At 41.0% G+C, this 18,527-nt stretch overlaps 1 protein-coding gene across 1 annotated transcript; it reads right to left on the minus strand.

The window, feature by feature from the left end:
• Positions 1-377: 377 nt before the first annotated feature.
• On the minus strand, positions 378-13,795 carry DTD2 (D-aminoacyl-tRNA deacylase 2). The gene is made up of 3 exons (XM_066343014.1): positions 13,611-13,795; positions 7,533-7,602; positions 378-2,838 (listed from the first exon to the last, which is right to left on the minus strand). The coding sequence occupies exons 1-3, from the start codon at positions 13,719-13,721 to the stop codon at positions 2,513-2,515; spliced, it is 507 nt and encodes a 168-aa protein (XP_066199111.1). The 5' UTR covers positions 13,722-13,795; the 3' UTR covers positions 378-2,512.
• Positions 13,796-18,527: the final 4,732 nt, after the last annotated feature.

The following is an 18,527-nucleotide window of genomic DNA, read 5'->3' on the forward strand; positions in this document are numbered from 1 at the left end:
AGCTTATGAATAATTTATTACATTTCAATAAGTGTATTATGAATCAATAAAGCAGAAATTAAGGACAAAAGCTCATCAAGCCAGTTATTGATTCTCAACTTCCAAAATATAATAGTACAGGAAGAATATAGAGAAAATAGAATTTTTTGTGTGATAAAAATTTTAAGTATCTTAGGAACACAGACCTAAAGAACTTATAAGACTTAAGCAGCTACTTAAGGTTATTCAAGTTAATTTCTTCATCTTCTTGATACTTAGAATTATTTGGTTTTTTACATTTTACTCAAATATCTTTTTAAATTACGAGAGGAGTTTGCAAAAACTGAGTACTGCATTTTATTCATTTATGCATTCATTTTCTTTTTTTTAAGTGAGAGCAGGGGAGATAGAGGGACAGACTCCCATATGTGCCACAACTGGGATCCACCTGGCAACCCCCGTCTGGGGCTGATGCTCAAACCAACCGAACTATCCTTAGGGCCAAGGGCCAATGCTAAAAACAATGGAGCCAGCAGTGCCTGACCAGGCGGTGGTGCAGTGGATAGAGCATCAGCCTGGGATGCTGAAGATCCAGGTTTGAAACCCCGAGGTCATTGGCTTAAGCGTGGGCTCATCTGTTTTGAGCGCAGGGTCACTGGCTTGAGCTTGGGATTGTAGACTTGACCCCACGGTCACTGGCTTGAGCAAGGGGTCACTGGCACAGCTAGATCCCCCTGGTCAAGGCACATATGAGAAAGCAATCAATGAACAACTAAGGTGCCACACTATGAGTTGATGCTTCTCATCTCTCTCCCTTCCTGTCTGCTCCTATCCCCCCCCACACACACACACAAAAAATTTGAGGAGAAGAGAAATAGAAGGATGGGTGCTTCTCCTGTGTGCCCTGACCAGGTATCAAACCTGGGACGTCTGCACGCCAGGCTGACGCTCTATCCACTGGCCAGGGCCTTCTTTCAGTTTCTTGTATAGCTTCCTCTCTTGCTTTTGAAAAGTCTACTTGATTAACTGCCTCTATTATGTCACTGTCTTAGCTTGAGTTATAACAAAATACTATAGACTGGGTGGCTTAAACAGAAATCTATTTCCTTACAGTTCTGTAGGTGAGCAGTAGAGATCAAGGTGGCAGCACAGTCAGTTGCTGGGAAGGGCTCTCTTCCTGGCTTCTCACTGCCTCCTCACATGGTGGGGAGACAGGAACCAGCTCTTGAGTGTCACTGCTTATGAGGGTGCTAATCCTGTCATGAAGGCTCCCCTCTCATGACCTCATTAATCCTAAGTACTCCCAAATGGCCCCATCTCCAAATACAGTACCATCATACTGGGGAACTTCAACATACACATTTTGCAGGGTGGGGAGGGGGAGAGGACAAAGACATTCATTAATAGAAAATATTACACTGGCTTCAAATCATTAAGTAGATAATATGAAAATGAACAAGTGAACTTGTTTTCAAATAATTCCAGTAAAAAGCTTCCCCTTTTTTTTTCCTTTCATAGCAATTTTAATTCAACAAGGCAGGAACTTCCTAAAACATATAAACTAACAGTAGTTCCATGAAGCAGTGACTTTTAAAAATAAAAGATAAAAAAAGACATACACTATTTTCGTAAAAAATTTGAGTATTGTTACATTAAATAAAAACCACCTCTATCTTCCCCGGTCTGCATCCCAGAAGCCCTTCTCAATCACTTCTCTGTCTCTTTTCTATCACTCTTGTTTTCTCCTCCTAAATATATATTTACTCAACTGTTTTCTTTCCTTTCCTTTTCCCTTTTTTCTCTGTCTCTCTCAGTCACCCTTAAATGCCCATGAAAAGGAATTCAGCTGTATTCTTACTGCTTGTTGAGTAGAAGAGAGTTTTAGGCTTTAGTTTTAAAAATTGTTGATCAAAAAACCTTTAATCCCCCTATCTTGTTCCTGTATCAACTAAAGACTTAAAATAACATAAAAAAACTTGGCTATTCTTGGAAATTAGTATAATACACAGTAACATTTCTATATTACATTTTTATAAATAGTAAAAGGAACAGTAAATTATAATTCTTTTATTCAAAATGTAGAAAACTGAATAGTAAAACAAATTGGCAAAATTATAATTGGTTTGTGCTGAATTCTATCCAATTTTAATATAGTTATTGTTATTACGTACTACATAAATTCGAGGATATGAGAAGTATATTTTTCTTGACTGCACAGAACTTGTCGCTGCAAAATACTTAAACACAGCTATCTAAGAACATTTCCACAATGACCAGAAAATGAATAGAAAGCATTTCTCAAAATTTCAAGTCAAGTTGCAGGGAAAGCAGAATGAAAAGTGACTGAGAGCCAGAGTTTAGGTGACTGGCAAGATCATTCCATTAGCTGTCTGCAGTGTTATGGATAGGACCTAGGATTTCCTTGTCTAAAAATGGTGCAGATTAGTATAGTCAAGAAAAAAAGGGGGGGGGATTTAATTACAGTCTAGAATTTTGTACCAGAAAACAATTGTAGTAACGAACACTTAATTTTTCAAAACTCAATCAGGTGTGTGTATGGCCCGTTGGTCTCCAGCTCTAACACCTGCCTGTTCCCGTAAGTGCCGTGTTCTACCACAACACCCGCTTCAGCACACTTGCTGTTGGCAGCTAATTCTTTTTCACACAGAGTCACAAATTGGGAATAAAGTTCTAATCCCTCTTCTTTTCCAGAGTTAGAGTGATACTGCATGCTTCTTCCTTTTACTTTCCCTCCAAGGGAGGCTTGAGGGATGATAAGAATACTGCCAGGGAGATCCAATATGGAGACGAGCTTGCCATTTTCTGTTTCACTTAATTTCACATTTAACAGTGTATTAACTGGGTGGGGAAGAAAGGGAAAACATTTCAAGTGAAAAACAAAGGAAAAAAAAATAAAGAAAACCAACAATTTTCTAGTCAGCAAATCTCATAGTTAAAACCCAGTTTGTCAGCTCATGTTTTTAACCAAAGTCTCTATTTAAATTTTGAAAACTGCTTCACTAAGCTGAATGATGGAAGTATGAAAGACAAGGCAAATTTCATGCAGAAAATGGTATAATGCTTTAAATGTGACTTGGCAGTCAAGATCTCCTAACAATAAATTCATCCAGAAAGGACTAAATTACTAAAACCTCAAAATATTTGTTGCCCAAGGGGATGCATGAGAAGAGTTTGCCTTCCGTTCTTTTTTACATTTCATAGGCAAAAACCATCATAAATCCTCCTCACACCAAATTCTGCTTTATAACAAAGAATATTAAAAAGAAATCTTAATGCATTTATTATATATTTTAAACTTAGTTGCCTAGAGTTCTAAACTGAGACAAAAGTACCAGGTTCAAGCCCATTATAAACCAGCCTATTTTACAATTTCATAATCTTATAGGCATTATTAATCACGTTACAAATACAACTCATGGGAGAAGAGTGAATGTGAAAGCAGGAATCATCAGAAATTGATACAGCTGAAAAAGTAAATTGAAAGTTTTAGAGTTACTGGCATTATCTTCATATTCATATAAGACAATAGGCTATTATTTTTATGGCACTTATGAAATTAATACTCATAGCTAAGAAGGATCAAATCACCATAAATATTGATGTGTACCAAAAAATATAAACTTAGAAAACCTTTACATCTCAACATTAGCCATTTTCAAAACAATAAACAAAAGAAATGTTTACTACAAATAGCCTTAAGGTCTCCCTACCTCTATAGATAGCTTCTGCTTATAAATAATAATCCTGAGAGGACAAATGGTAAAATAAACTTTACACTTCTGCCCAATAATTAGGCTTGAAAACATGTGCTTTCTGGTGGACTAGTCAATGGTTTCAATGATCACAGGGTTTGCAGTAAATATTAGCAAGGATTCAGTATGATTGCCCCACCCTACAGATCAGGGAATTAACTTGGTAAAAACATGCCAATGTGACCCTCTGAATGAATTCCTAAGTTATGCATTAAGCATTATCAATTTTCACTTAACTAGCACCTTTTTAAATATCTCTAATATTCTCTATTACAAATAGGACTTTGCTATAAAGCCAGCAGTTCTTACTGTTTCTAAGGAAACATTCCTCAGAGCACTTCATTCCAATGGAACTTATGATCTAGCCAACCAAGCCTCAGGCTAGTAACAAAGTATGGAGGTAATTTGGAATGACAGCCCAGAAAGGTAAGTACAATTTATTATATTTCACATACCTCCTGCTATAGGCCATAATTGAAAATTCAATTAATGCTACTGGTATACAAATATCAGTACGCAGAAGTAAATATAAATACAAATTGTCGGTAAGTAGAACTTGAAACAAGATAATGAATTAATGGCATGTTGGAAAGTCAAAGATTCTAAGACAGGTTATCAATCAATTATCTCTAATGATGTATACAGAAAGTTTTGACAGGTCCCTGGATCTCAGTTCAATTATACTGAAGATGAATTGAGGAAGATTCTGTACCTCTCTATGTTAGCCATCTATTTCAGACTTGATGGATATAACTGTTATTTTCCCAAGGGCACATGATTTGATTGGAAAGGTCTAAATTCATGTAATAAGCATGAGGTGGGGTTTAAGAGAATCCCATCACACTGGCTTACTCTGCCTCCTGGAATAGAGGGAGTACAAGCTAATGCTATCCATAATACATGGCCTTATTGTGCTTGTACCTGACACCAGCAGAATGTGATTCTTAAAAGTTCTTTACTGGAAATCACGATATATAAAACTTTGTGTTAAATTATCACAAAAAGAGTTAAGGCAAACCTCATTGTTTTAATTTTATTTATTTTTAATTTTTATTTTTTAGCAAGAGAGAGACAGACATGAAGGGAGAGATGAGATGCATCGACCAGTAGTTGTGGCACTTTAGTTGTTCACTGGTGGCTTTCTTATATGTGCCTTGACCAGGGGGCTCCAGCTCAAGCCAGCGACCTTACTCAAGCCAGAGACCATGGGGTCAGGTCTATGATCCCATGCTCAAGCCGGATGAGCCTGCGCTCAAACCAGAGACCTGGGGGTTTTGAACCTGGGTCCTCAGTGTCCCAAGTTGATACTCGAACCACTGTGCAACCACCTGGTCAGGCTCCTCATTGTTTGTTGTTATTTTTATCTATCTATTTATCTATCTATCTATCCATTTATCTATCATCTATCTATGTATCTATCTATCTACCTATCTATCTGAAGTGAGAAGTAGAGGGCAGCAGACAGACTCCCACATGTGCCCAACCAGGATCCACCCACAATGCCCACTAGGAGGCGAGGCTTGGCCCATCTGGGGTGTTGCTCCACTGCAACCGGAGCCATTCTAGCACCTGAGATGGAAGCCATCCCCAGCGCCCGGGCCAACTTGCTCCAATGGAGCCTTGGCTGTGGAAGGGGAACAGAGAGACAGAGAGGAAAGGGAGGAGGAAGGGTGGAGAAGCAGATTGACGCTTCTCCTGTGTGCCATGGCAGGGAATCGAATCTGGGACTTCCACATGCCAGGCCGACGCTCTACCACTGAGCCAACCAGCCAGGGCCTCCTCATTGTTTTTAATTCAACACAATTTATACATGTATTCAAAGTGAACTCAGGAAGACATTTTTGGAAGCACACAGGGTTTAATTCTATAAAAAAAAACAGCTTGGATGTGGTCAGTTCATTTCATCCTATGATTAAGATCCATTTGAAGATATAAAAAAAACAAATTTAGGAAGTCAATCTTATATCATAATGACAAAAATTCTTTTCCCGTTATTGATGATTTCTAGTATACCTCTTAAGGTTAATAAAGATTTAATTCGCCTGACCAGGCAGTGGTGCAATGGATAGAGCGTCGGACTGGGACACGGAAGACCCAGGTTCGAGATTCAGAGGTCACCAGCTTGAGCGCGAGCTCATCTGGTTTGAGCAAGGCTCAACAGCTTGAGCCCAAGGTCGCTGGCTTGAACAAGGCATCATTCAGTCTGCTGTAGCCCCCCAGTCAAGGCACATATGAGAAATCAATCAATGAACAACTAAGGAACCACAACGAAGAATTGATGTTTCTCATCTCTCTCCCTTCCTGTCTGTCTGTCCCTCTCTCTGACTCTCTCTGTCTCTGCCACAAAAAAACAAAAAAACAGGAGCCCTCATTTCACTTTTCTAAGCTCCTTGTTATCTTCTAGATACAAATTTTAAACCATTACAGTTACTGGCTTTCTGGCCTCACCTATCATAGGTCCCTTATTAAGTCTAATTTTTATCCTCAAATTGTCAAATATGTTCGATGTCTCAGTATTAAATGCTCTCTAGGAGTTTTAACCGTTAGTCCAAGGTGTTCTCCATTGAGCTATGCACCCTTGAGTTCCACTACTTGAAGGTCTTTGAGGTTAACCTCTGCATGCTTCAACTACTCATTTGTCTAATTTATATCTTATTAATCAAACTAATATTGTTGTCTTTTACTAATAAAGAGAATATACATATTAATAATTGGTCCCCAAACTTAGGGAGAGCACCATTATTTTAGGCTTCTTGTGGAACATAATTATTATATCAAATACTGCCATGAGACAGCTTATGATTTAATATGGTATATCTGAACCTATGTAGTCATCACAAGGAATGCGTGGTGCTAGGGACTAACAATACACGGGAAGGCTGCAGGCAGGTATGATATTATTCAGAGATGCTTGACCACTGACTCTGTTTTCTCTGCCCCTGGAAGAGGTATGGATGTGATGACACTGAGCTTGGTTCAAGAATCAGGAAGAATCTTAGATTTATACACATTCCCTACACAGAAATGCATAAAGGGTTAATGTAAATTCTTCCATAATAATGATGCCAACCTGAGCAGTTCAGATTTGAATGGGCCCACATCTGGTACATCCAGTGTCACCGCCATCCCCTGTTAGGGACTCTGGGAGATAAGGAAACATATTAAGAAATGCAGCATCTGTTTCTCCCTATGTGGCCACCCTGCTTCCAACAAGTTTCTGTATCCTTGGTTCAATTTTGGTGTGCTGTCTGTGTGTGTGTGTGTGTGTGTGTGTGTGTGTACACTCTTCTAAACCATTCTATAAGCAATCTGAAATACTGCAGACTTTTTAATTTTTTATTTATTCATTTTTAGAGAGGATAGAGAGAGGGAGAGAGAGACGCAGAGAGGGAGAGAGAGGAGAGAGAGACAGAGAGAGAGAAGGGGGGAGGAGCTGGAAGCATCAACTCCCATATGTGCCTTGACCAGGCAAGCCCAGGGTTTCGAACTGGCGACCTCAGCATTTCCAGGTCGACACTTTATCCACTGCGCCACCACAGGTCAGGCTACTGCATACTTTTTAAAAGAATTCTATCACACTTGTTTACTTTAAGATTTGGAATAGGCAAATTGCTAAAGTCAACAACAGTACAAAGTTAAGTCACTTACAACTTACTTACCAGCAAATTTAAGATTGTACCTTTAAAAAAAAAAAAAAAAGATTGTGCCTTTTGCCCCTTCTTAAAACTTACCTAGTGCTACACATTCTCACTCAAAAAAGAAACAACATCAAACACATACCCATTTTTGGAGGAAGTTCTTTATCAGCTCCTTTGAAAAAGCACACGTAGATCACTAATCCTCTCTGAACCTATGATAAAGTACCACAACAGTACATTCAGATTAAAGAAACTTCTATGTACAGATACAGAGGTAAATGAATAAAATTTCTCAACTGCTATAGATGTAAAGGCTAAAGACAATGGAAGAAAATTAAGTTTTTACAATATTATTTTCTTAAATATGTGAGAAAACAAAATCTGTTTCAATATTCAATCTCCTCAATTATTTTTTTTAAATAAAAGTTTAAAACACAGCCAACAGCAGTAAAGACAAGTTATACCTTCAAACATTTACTTCTAACAAAATCATTAGACTATGAAAACCCCTTTCCCGGTAAGTAAGGCTGACAGACTTAAGACACACTTAGTTTGCAGAGCCCCATTTATTTAACACCACATCTCATCTGGCTGATGACATCATCACTTTTTATTCTTCCTAATCCATTTACCTGGATATCATGAAAATAAGGGTTTGATTTTATTTTCATAAACTCCAAGAAACCTTCCAATTATTTCCCATTAGCCTTGAAAATTGCATTTATGATATGAGGTTCTACATCACAAGGTTGTCTGTTACCAAGAACGTAAGCATATTTATTTTATATAACGACATGGGTATTAATTTATTAGCTCTTGTAGAATAGGGACTATATGGAAAAGAGACACTTGGTAAATGAGTTTGATTTTGCTGTTGAGTAAATCATTACTTTTTTTTTTTTTTTTTTTTACAGAGGCAGAGATAGACAGGGACAGACAGACAGGAACGGAGAGAGATGAGACGCATCAATCATTAGTTTCTCGTTGCGCGTTGCGACTTCTTAGTTGTTCATTGATTGCTTTCTCATATGTGTCTTGACCGTGGGCCTTCAGCAGACCGAGTAACCCCTTGCTGGAGCCAGCGACCTTGGGCCCAAGCCGGTAAACTTGTTCAAACCAGATGAGCCCGCGCTCAAGCTGGCGACCTTGGGGTCTCGAACCTGGATCCTTCCGCATCCCAGTCCGACGCTCTATCCACTGCGCCACCGCCTGGTCAGGCAATCATTATATTTTTTATTCTGTAGATTAACCCTCTTGAATCCAAGAGCTATTATGACGATTAAATGAGTTAGTACTTGTAAGGTGCTTAAAACAGTGCCTGGTTCATAGTAAGAACTATGTAAATGTTCATTAAATGAGTATGTAAAAATAAATTTAAGGGCTGGAACACAATTTATTTTACATCTTAACTCCCAGAGCATTTTACAGACTGTTTTGTATATAATAGTTGATAGATATGTGAATTCCAAACTGTCCTCTTGATGTTCCGCTTATCTGTCAGACCTCACCCTTACTGGACTATTGCCCCTGAGACAGAGGAATTCCAAGAAGCTGGCAAGCTCCCCAAGGAGAAGCATTCTGGACATACCAGAACTTTTGCCTCAGTATCCCCTCAGGCTCTCCCAAACACTATATAACTCGCCTCTAGTCTGTAACCTGCGCTCATCACCCCCCCCCCCCAAGAAGTGCCCAGCAGGGTTCCTTTCTTCCTTTCTTTTTTTTTATTTTTTATTTATTTATTTATTTTTCCTTTCTTCCTTTCAATAAAGCCTGTTACTCTGGTCTTTCGGACTCCCATGGATTCCAACAATAGTGTTGGGCAAATGAGTTTATAAAATTTGTGTTTTTTGAGTTTGCTCTTTTATTGTTAAAAATAGCGCTGGTCTGTGAAATTGCTAACTATCTTCCTGCTTGGGAAGGACCATTGTTATGCTAATGTTTACTGGAGGAGGGGTTTTCATGCCAAAATTTTGAAAAAAGGAGGAGGAGGAGAGGAGAAGGAAGCCATATTTTTGCAGAGTTTGTGCAGAGAGAAGGAAGTGTGCTAAGAAGAAGGAAGTCAGAATGGCAGGGTGCTGAAGGAGAAGCCAGTTTGTGCATAGAAGAGAAGGGAGAAGGTGTGCAGATGGGGAACCAGAGGTGACTGAGACTGGTGGGGCCTTTGGTTCTAGGAAAAACCAGATGTGTCAGTAGTTTTGTGAGCTCTGAGTGAAAGGGTAGCATTTTCTTTCTGTGTGTTTTACTAGTTGGCTGGTGCGAGGCTAGAATAAAGGAATGGCCCATCATTTTTTGGCTCCACTGTTTCTTTGCTGTCTGCCCGAAACTAATGGGAACCTGCACGTGCCTGGCAGAGACCGCAGCGGCTACTGGCCGTACAAATAGGAACTCAGTTTATCTGTTGATTGCATTTATGTTCCACTGTATCTTACAGGATCTATGTGTTATCTAAATTGTCTTCTATGAAATATAAATGCAATTCTACTCTCACACCTGATTTATCTGGAAAAGAAGTAATTTTTTAAAAGTGCAACTTTGCTTATGGAATAAGCACAGGCCTCCAAAGCACAGTTCTAATAAGAAGCTGGCAGGTTGAATACAGTTATCTGCACCATTGTCACAGACAGTTATCTGCACCCTCTCTACTGGGATTGTTTCAGCATGAGACATAATTTCAAGCTTATTCATATTTGGACACTTGCAATGTCAGAATTAAGTACTTGATTATTTTTAGAAATACACACTTGTTCTTTCTACTCTCCACACTTCCTTATCATTAGGGTATTTTCTTTTAGTATATTCCAATAAATAGATCTTAAATGGTGACCTACAAATTCCTTTCTTCAAGTCAGAAGGGCACTTTCCTAGTACCTTCTTTTGGGGAAAAACCGTATCAAATATATAGAAATGTACAGATAATTCTCACTGTCGCTTTAAAAAGTTCACCTTCCAAGAAGAAAAATATAATCTTGTGATAGCAAAGTTCTAAATGAATAAAACTAAAACATACAAAACTGGTGTCGGGCAAATGAGTTTGTAAAATTTGTATTTTTTGAGTTTGCTCACTTTTATTGCCCAAAATGGCACATGTGTGCTTGCCCTCAGAGCAGGGCAGTTGATTGCAAATTGCAGATTGCATTCCTGCTTCGCAGGGCCATTGTTTTGCTAATATTTGCAGGAGGAGGGGTCTTTGTGGGCCCAGGTAGTTTTGCAGGAAGAGCAGAGAGAATGCGGAGTGCTGAAGAAGACGGCAGTTTTGCTGAGAGAGAGAAGGTGTGCAGATGGAGAACCAGAGGTGAGGGGCTTTGTAAGCTCCACTGAGACTGGTGAGGCCTTTGATTCTAGGAGGAACCAGAGAAGATGCTCCTGGTTGTGGAACTGAAGAATGCGTCAGGGCTTTGGAAGCTCTGAATGAAAGGGAAGCGGTTTTCCCTATGTGTTTGCTCGTCTGCCAGTGTGAGACTTGAATAAAGAAATGGCCCACCATTTTTTGGCTCCACTGTTTCTTTACCGTCTGCTGGAATCCAGCGAGAACCTGCATGGCTACAACTGAGGCCATTAACAGTTTGAAATGTACTGCTCCATGAGGCAACTATAAAAATAGGCACTTCTCTGGATAAATAGGCACTTCTCTGGCAAATATAACAAGAATAAAATTTCAATATATGGAAGAGGAATCAAGATCTCAAAAAATAAAAGGCCATAACAAATATAAGAAATAAAAAACAAATTATTGAGAAAGAAAAGGGGAGGGGAAAATACAGGAATGTGTATGCTTCTATTTCCAAGTTAGCAGGGCATAACAGATTCTGATTTAAGAATAATCACCCACATAGCATAGTATAAAGCCAGTAGCCAGGGCTACCATCACAGCAGTCCCGCCCATGCAGATTCGCATTGGATTCTTCGGACAGTTGGTCAAGAAACAATGGACGGCCCTGGCTGGTTGGCTCAGCGGTAGAGCGTCGGCCTGGCGTGCGGGGGACCCAGGTTCGATTCCTGGCCAGGGCACATAGGAGAAGAGCCCATTTGCTTCTCCACCCCACCCCCTCCTTCCTCTCTGTCTCTCTCTTCCCCTCCCGCAGAAAAGGCTCCATTGGAGCAAAGATGGCCCAGGTGCTGGGGATGGCTCCTTGGCCTCTGCCCCAGGCGCTAGAGTGGCTCTGGTCACGGCAGAGCGACGCCCCGGAGGGGCAGAGCATCGCCCCCTGGTGGGCAGAGCGTCACCCCCTGGTGGGCGTGCCAGGTGGATCCCGGTCGGGCGCATGCGGGAGTCTGTCTGACTGTCTCTCCCCGTTTCCAGCTTCAGAAAATAAAAGAAAAAAAAAAAAAAAGAAACAATGGAGCCAAAAACTGATGAGACATCATCTTTAATCCTAGCTTGCACCCAGCAGGCAAGTAAAAACACACACTGGGCTCCAAAACCAACTCACATTCAGTGCTCACAAAGCTACTGACTTATCCAAGTTTCCTAGAATCAAAGGTTTCTAACTCACCAGACTTATTCACCTCTATTCCCCATCTCCTTTCTTCTCTCTGCACAAACTCTGGCTTTCCCTTCAGCACTCCACCATCTTGGCTGCTTATCCTGGCCTTCTCCACGTGGCCTATCTCTGCTCTCCCCTCTAATGCTAATCTCAGGAACCGAGAGAGCAAGCTCCCATTCTGCCCCCATTTTATAGTACAGAAATAGAAATCAAAACCTTTAATCCAATATACAAAATAGGGAAGTCTCTACAAAGTCACTTATCTGAGGCATGATGAGATTGTATCACCCCACATCAAAAAGTGTGGAAAAGGCTTAGTCCTAAAACCAAGCCCCGGCCCTGGCCAGTTGGCTCAGTGGCAGAGCGTTGGCCTGGTGTGCAGGAGTCTCAGGTTCGATTCCTGGCCAGGGCACACAGGAGAAGCGCCCATCTGCTTCTCTACCCCTCCCCCTCTCCTTCCTCTCTGTCTCTCTCTTCCCCTCCCACAGCCAAGGCTCCATTGGAGCAAAGTTGGCCTGGGCACTGAGGATGGCTCTGTGGCCTCTGCCTCAGGTGCTAGAATGGCTCTGGTTGCAACAGAGCAACGCCCCAGATGGGCAGAGAATCACCCCCTGGTAGGCGTGCCGGGTGGATCCCGCTCCGGTGCATGCGGGAGTCTGTCTGACTGCCTCCCGGTTTCCAACTTCAGAAAAATACAAAAAAAAACAAAAAAAAATCCAAGCCCCAGGCTACAAGGATCCTGCCTGCCCACAGTCCGCCCCCAACACACATTAACATCACCTGGGTGACGGGCCTCCACGTGGGCAGCACCACCTTTAACAAACTGCGCATAATATATTTTATCTGCCAACACATAGCATATGGGTATTATTTAAATTGACTGATTATGTTAAGGAATGCTAGATCTGGGACCAAATTCAGCAGGTAAGATGAGTGAATGAGATGCTCCTACATTAAACTTTCTGAGTACTTCCTAAAGTCTTAATTATTTCCAAAAATAAGTCAGGGGCCCCAAAGTATATTTCATTTACTTTTGCAAGGAGTGCGGGCAGGCTGTCTTTAAAAAGCAAATATACAAGTAAAAGGAAATCATATTGGTGTAAATGTTTTTAATTCTCTGGATGAAATGTGCTTAATAACAAGGCACTTATAAAATTATATCATTTTATATGTAATTATATAAGTAGTAACCTTTGTTTCTATTTGAAAATAAATCAAACTTTTAAAAGTTTTGATTCTTGGAAAATCTCATTTACATGCTGACCCTGCTGCAGTCGACACAAGGAAATCAAGTCAAAACAGACCTTGAACGTGTGCAACAAATCTAACCAACAAGCTCAAACCATCCCAGGACAGCAATGCAAAGGGCGTGGCAGGGCCTTTAGGCTCTTTTACAGCAAGAGGTCTGAGGCAATTAGGTCTAAAAGTCCACCTTGCTCAGGTGGGCGGTTGGCGAGTGAGCGGTCAGATTACCGCGGTCCTAGGGAGGGGACATGCTCCCTCGGAAAGGGAAGGAGCCGGGGCAGGTGATGCGGAGGCTTATACACAGGCGAAGCAAGCCAGGCCACCGTGGGCAGTTTTGGGCACACCCACCGGAAGTTCCGGGTGACCCATAGCACGTGCTAGGCGCCACGTGGCCGGCTCCGAGGAAGCCGCGCGGGGACAAGTCACCCAGACAACACGGAAAGAACCGCCTCTGCGCGCCCGGGTAACGGGAGCCGCAGGGCCGACGTTACCTCCACCGACTGGGCCGCAGAATCCCCCTCGGCGGGGCGTACTTGCAGCCGGGCGTGCAGGCACTGCTGCAGGAGCGCGCGGGCCTGAGGAGTCCGGCCGCTTTCAGCCATGGCTGAGGCTCCCACGGCGACGCCACGGGTTCAAGCCGCGCCGCGCAAGTTCGGGCCTCTGCGCGCTGGGAAGGCGGGGCTTCGTGATCGCTCGTGGCCCCGCCCTGGGGCGGGGCCTCTGCCTGGCTCTCGGGTGGCCTGGCTCTCAGGTGACCTGGCTGAGCCCTCTTCAAAGACGAGTTCCAACACCTGTGCAGAACCTACCTACCTCTGTAGAAGGTGCTGTGTATATTTTAAACGAGTGAAAAGACATTGGATCTGCTTCCTACACACCTTTTAAAGAAACATTTTTCATCTCAGAAAGCTTAAATTTCTAGATGTCGAAAACATTTTAATCTGTTTAAGACCATATTATGCCCATTATGACTATAAGTAAATAGAATGAATCACTCGAATCACAAAATGTAAACGAAGATAAAAACAAAAGCTATAATGCTTTCAAAAATTTCTTACCCCCCAAAATAAAATAATGCTGCCTCCTCTATCACGAATGCTATAAATCATTCTGACCCTACAGTGTGGAAAGGTTTGGGTATGCTAACTGAATACACATTTGGAAATCAATCTTTTAGAAAACATCCTCGCTAAAAATATCCTTATCCATGAAAATGTGTGATTGCTAATAATCTTTTAAACCTGCTATTAATAAAAAAATAAAATGACATAACATATTATGATGCAAACGATATTAAATTCTGTGATATATTTCCTATATGTAGATACTAGAATGTAAATAAAATTAAACAAGGGCTTGATTTTTCTTTCCCACATAACATATTCCTTGAACATCCATCAGATTAGCATTATTTTTCTATGGGCTTGTAGGATTTGGATGAGGAATAATAGTGTTACCCTGATTGCATTACCCAGGTCATTGATTTGGGCTGTTTGGCACAATATGCCTATACTTTCGGATCTGTTGTTTTGGAAGATGACATCACTGACAGTGTTGCTATCCATACAAAGTAGTGTGACCAAAGAAAACAATCCATGCATAATCAACAGTCCTTTCTACACAAAATTGAAGCTGCCTGTTTGCTGGTTATCTTGCAGCTGCTTTATACTTTTTGTAAAAACGAAAAGCAAAATCTCACATTATGTCTGATTGCTGCATTGCAGGGGTTGACATTTGTAAACATGTATTGACATTTGAAATGCACAGACAAGTTGCATTGTCTGCACCTTTATGTCAGATAACTATTGAGTCTTTTTTCTTTTTCACTCCCAGACTCAAGTTTTACAGGATAGGAAGGAACTTTGACATAGAGGCCCTTAGCATTGACCTGGAATAAGAGAGGACTTTGATGTCCTTTTGTATATGGGTGCAGGAGTTAGGGAGGCCTTCTGAAAATAGGGTATATAGTTCCCAGAGATCTTTCCATAGTGAAGGGACTGTAGCAAATTGTTAAATAGTTTCTGTGAATAGAGGGAGTATGGTTGATAATGGTTAGCATATTAAAGATCGCCAACTACTTTAAATATTCCTTCCCGATAGGTAGCAATCTCCTGGATACTATTACAGGCAGTACAGTAATAAATTGTGGCTCACTTATTCTTTCCTTCTTCCTGAAGAGAGCAGTAGAGATTAGGCACTAAAGAGAAGGCATTTCTTTTCTGTATTTTATTTATTTATTTATTTATTCATTCATTCATTCATTTATATATATAGAGAGAAACAGACTGGAAAGGAGGGAGATGAGAAGCATCAACTCACAGCTGTGTCACATTAGTTGTTTATTGATTGTTTCTCATATGTGCCTGGTCAGGCATTTTATTTATCTTTTGACATCTAGCCTCATTCCACAAGAATTTAAGAAGGCAAGACATAAAAGCACTAAAATAATAAAATGTTAGGAATATACAAAATAGAATTTGGTCAATAAGTCTCAATGGGTGAGATAAAAAACAGTTAAGACTGGTTTTTTATTAGAGTGCTGAGATGATATAGTATGTAGCAAAGTTTTCACTACAAAGTTTTTACTACTATTTAAAGAAATATAACTTTAATTTTTGTTACAAAACATTGTGTCCATCATATGTAATGTCTAGATGTATTGTAAAATTTCCTTAAGTTAGAAATCAAGTTAGATGTCAAAGAAGTGGTTCACTAGAACATAGAGAGCTTTGCCTCATGAGTATACAAGAAATCTCTGGGCAGGAATAGTTCCTACAGCTCCACAATGCTGAAAGGGGACCATATGGATGTGGTTCATTATGGATGCATTCTAGGCCCTCTGAGATGGCACAATAACTTATTTAGAATTGTTTTAAGTTGTTTAATTAATTCAAGTTTGCTGTCCCAAATTTTAATATTCAAAAGTATTTCACAAATACGAAAAATTTGAGAGCCATTCTAAGGGATCCTTTACAATTGATGCTGAGCTTACCGATTGTAAAGAGGAAAGGAAAAAGGAAGGAACTATATTCTGTTTCATAGTCCCCAAAATAAGCAGAGCTTTTCCTATGATTGAGCTCTAAAATGAGCCCCTCACCTGAGACCTTATATAGGGGTATGTCTATCAGTAGAAGTACTACTGGAAGAGGTAGATGATTTATTTTAGGGAAGACTGGGAGCAATCTAGCCCCCCACTTCAAAACTCAGAGATTTATTTATTTTTTCAGTGCTTAGGGAGGTGATCAGGTTCTGAGAGATTAGTTCACACTAACTAAAATGCACATAAATTGGGATTGAACCAAAATGCTAATTTATTCATTTGTAATAAGAAATGTTGCTGTGTCTGAAGTAGAAATTCTCACATATGGTGTGATCAGCACATTTCCCCCTGTGGTTAAGCATGAAATACTAGATCATATTTAGAAGTCTCTTTACTAATTTACTATGAGAGAGAGACACTCTTTTGCCAAGGCATCCAACACTGACGTGTGAAAGACCCATGTGAATTCTGGCTTGAAGACACTTGCCACATGCATTTAGGCTGAGGAAAACCTGACTGGTGGTGACACAGTGGATAGAGCATCGACCTGGACACTGAGAGGTTGCTGGCTTGAGCATAGGCTCATCAACATAATCCTGAGGTCAATGGCTTGAGCCCAAAGGTTGTTGGCTTGAGCTCAGAGGTCGCTGGCTTGAGCCCAAAGGTCACTGGTTTGAGCAAGGGGTCACTGGCTCACCCTGAGCCTTCTGGTCAAGTATGAGAAGCAATTGATGAAAATATAAAGTGATGCAGCTACAAGTTGTTGCTTCTCATCCCTCTCCCTTCTTCTTCCTCTCCTTTCCCTTCTCTTTCCCTTCCTCTCTATCTCAAAAAGAAAAAGAATTAAGAAAAGACTGAGGGAAAAGGAAACAAGAAGATTTAAATAAGAGCCTGAAGCAAAAAGTATAAGGGCAAATGCTCAAAACCACATCCATATATTTTGTCATGAAGCCTCTTCTTATTGAGGCATAAACAGACCACAAGGCTTAATCCAGTTGAAGCCCCTTCATACAGAAGTGTGAGGTCTGGGAAGATGACAGTCTCCCCTAAGGGCTGAGTCTATCTTTAGCATGAATACTTTGTATAATATAACTAGGTAGTGGATGGAATTTGGCTTGGAACTTTGTATTGATTCTTCTTTTGTTCAATTTGCTTTTTAAAAATTCTTATTTTACTACTGCAACATTTGCTAGTGTGTTGCCTAGGTAACAATATAGCAAGTGCTTTTTACTCTAAGGCAATGATGTATATATATCTTTGGCAGACTTTAAGACTTCCTCATTTTGGCTGATGAATTATCTTGATTTTGGGGTTATTTTTCAGTTCATATTATTGTGATAACTTAGCAAAGTGTTGCACAACCTTTTGAATATTTGTCTACTTTTGTTGGCTGTTTTGTCAAGTCAGGCCATCCTGTTGTAAGAGCTTTTTATAGTTTTAACATTTGCATGCTTTGTAAGAAAATATTTTGAAATGGGCAGGAGGTTTCTAGATATACTCTTTTTTTTTTTTTTTTGTATTTTTCTGAAGTTGGAAACAGGGAGGCAGTCAGACAGACTCCCGCATGCGCCCAGCCAGGATCCACCCGGCATGCCCACCAGGGGGCGATGTTCTGCCCATCTGGAGCGTTGCTCTGTTGCAACTAGAGCCATCCTAGCGCCTGAGGCAGAGGCTATGGAGCCATCCTCAGAGCCCGGGCCAACTTTGCTCCAATGGAGCCTTGGCTGCGGGAGGGGAAGAGAGAGACAGAGAGGAAGGAGAGGGGTAGGGGTGGAGAAGCAGATGGGCGCCTCTCCTGGGTGCCCTGGCCGGGAATCAAACCCGGGACTCCTGCACGCCAGGCCAATGCTCCACCACTGAGCTAACCGGCCTGGGCCTACATATTCTTCTAATGGAATGCTAAAGACTGGGGATCACTGGGTCATATAGGGCTATATGGGATTTGCCTTTGACTAAGCTGTCTTATAACTCTGAAGAAATAGAAATTAATTTTTTTTTAAGTGAGAGGAAGGGAGATAGTGAGACAGACTCTCCCATGTGCCCTGACTGGGATTTACCCAACAACCCATCTAGGGCCAATGCTGGAATCAACTGAGCTATTTTTAGTGCCTGAGGCTGATGCACTTGGACCAGCTGAGCTATACTCAGCACCCAGGGCCAATGCTTGGACCAATTGAGCCACTGGCTGCAGGAGGGGAAGAGGGAAAGAAAGGGAAGAGAGAGGGGGAGAAAAGCAGATGGTTGCTTCTCATATGTGCCCTGACTGGGAATCAAACCAGGATGTTCATACGGTGGGCCAACACTTAATTCACTGAGCCAACCAGCCAGGGCCAGAAGTTAATTTTTTAAACACTGATAGTAAGAAACTTAT

This window comes from Saccopteryx leptura, chromosome 6 (genome assembly GCF_036850995.1).
Source record: "Saccopteryx leptura isolate mSacLep1 chromosome 6, mSacLep1_pri_phased_curated, whole genome shotgun sequence".
NCBI lineage: Eukaryota > Metazoa > Chordata > Mammalia > Chiroptera > Emballonuridae > Saccopteryx > Saccopteryx leptura.

Bases quoted from the DNA above. Each gene is read 5' to 3' on its own strand.
- DTD2 (XM_066343014.1), bottom strand. From the start codon at position 13,721: ATGGCTGAAAGCGGCCGGACTCCTCAGGCCCGCGCGCTCCTGCAGCAG. The intron at 7,603-13,610 runs GTAACGTCGGCC...ACTTTATCATAG, and splicing joins CTGCGGCCCAGTCGGTGGAG to GTTCAGAGAGGATTAGTGAT. The intron at 2,839-7,532 runs GTATGTGTTTGA...TTCCCCACCCAG, and splicing joins AGAACTTCCTCCAAAAATGG to TTAATACACTGTTAAATGTG.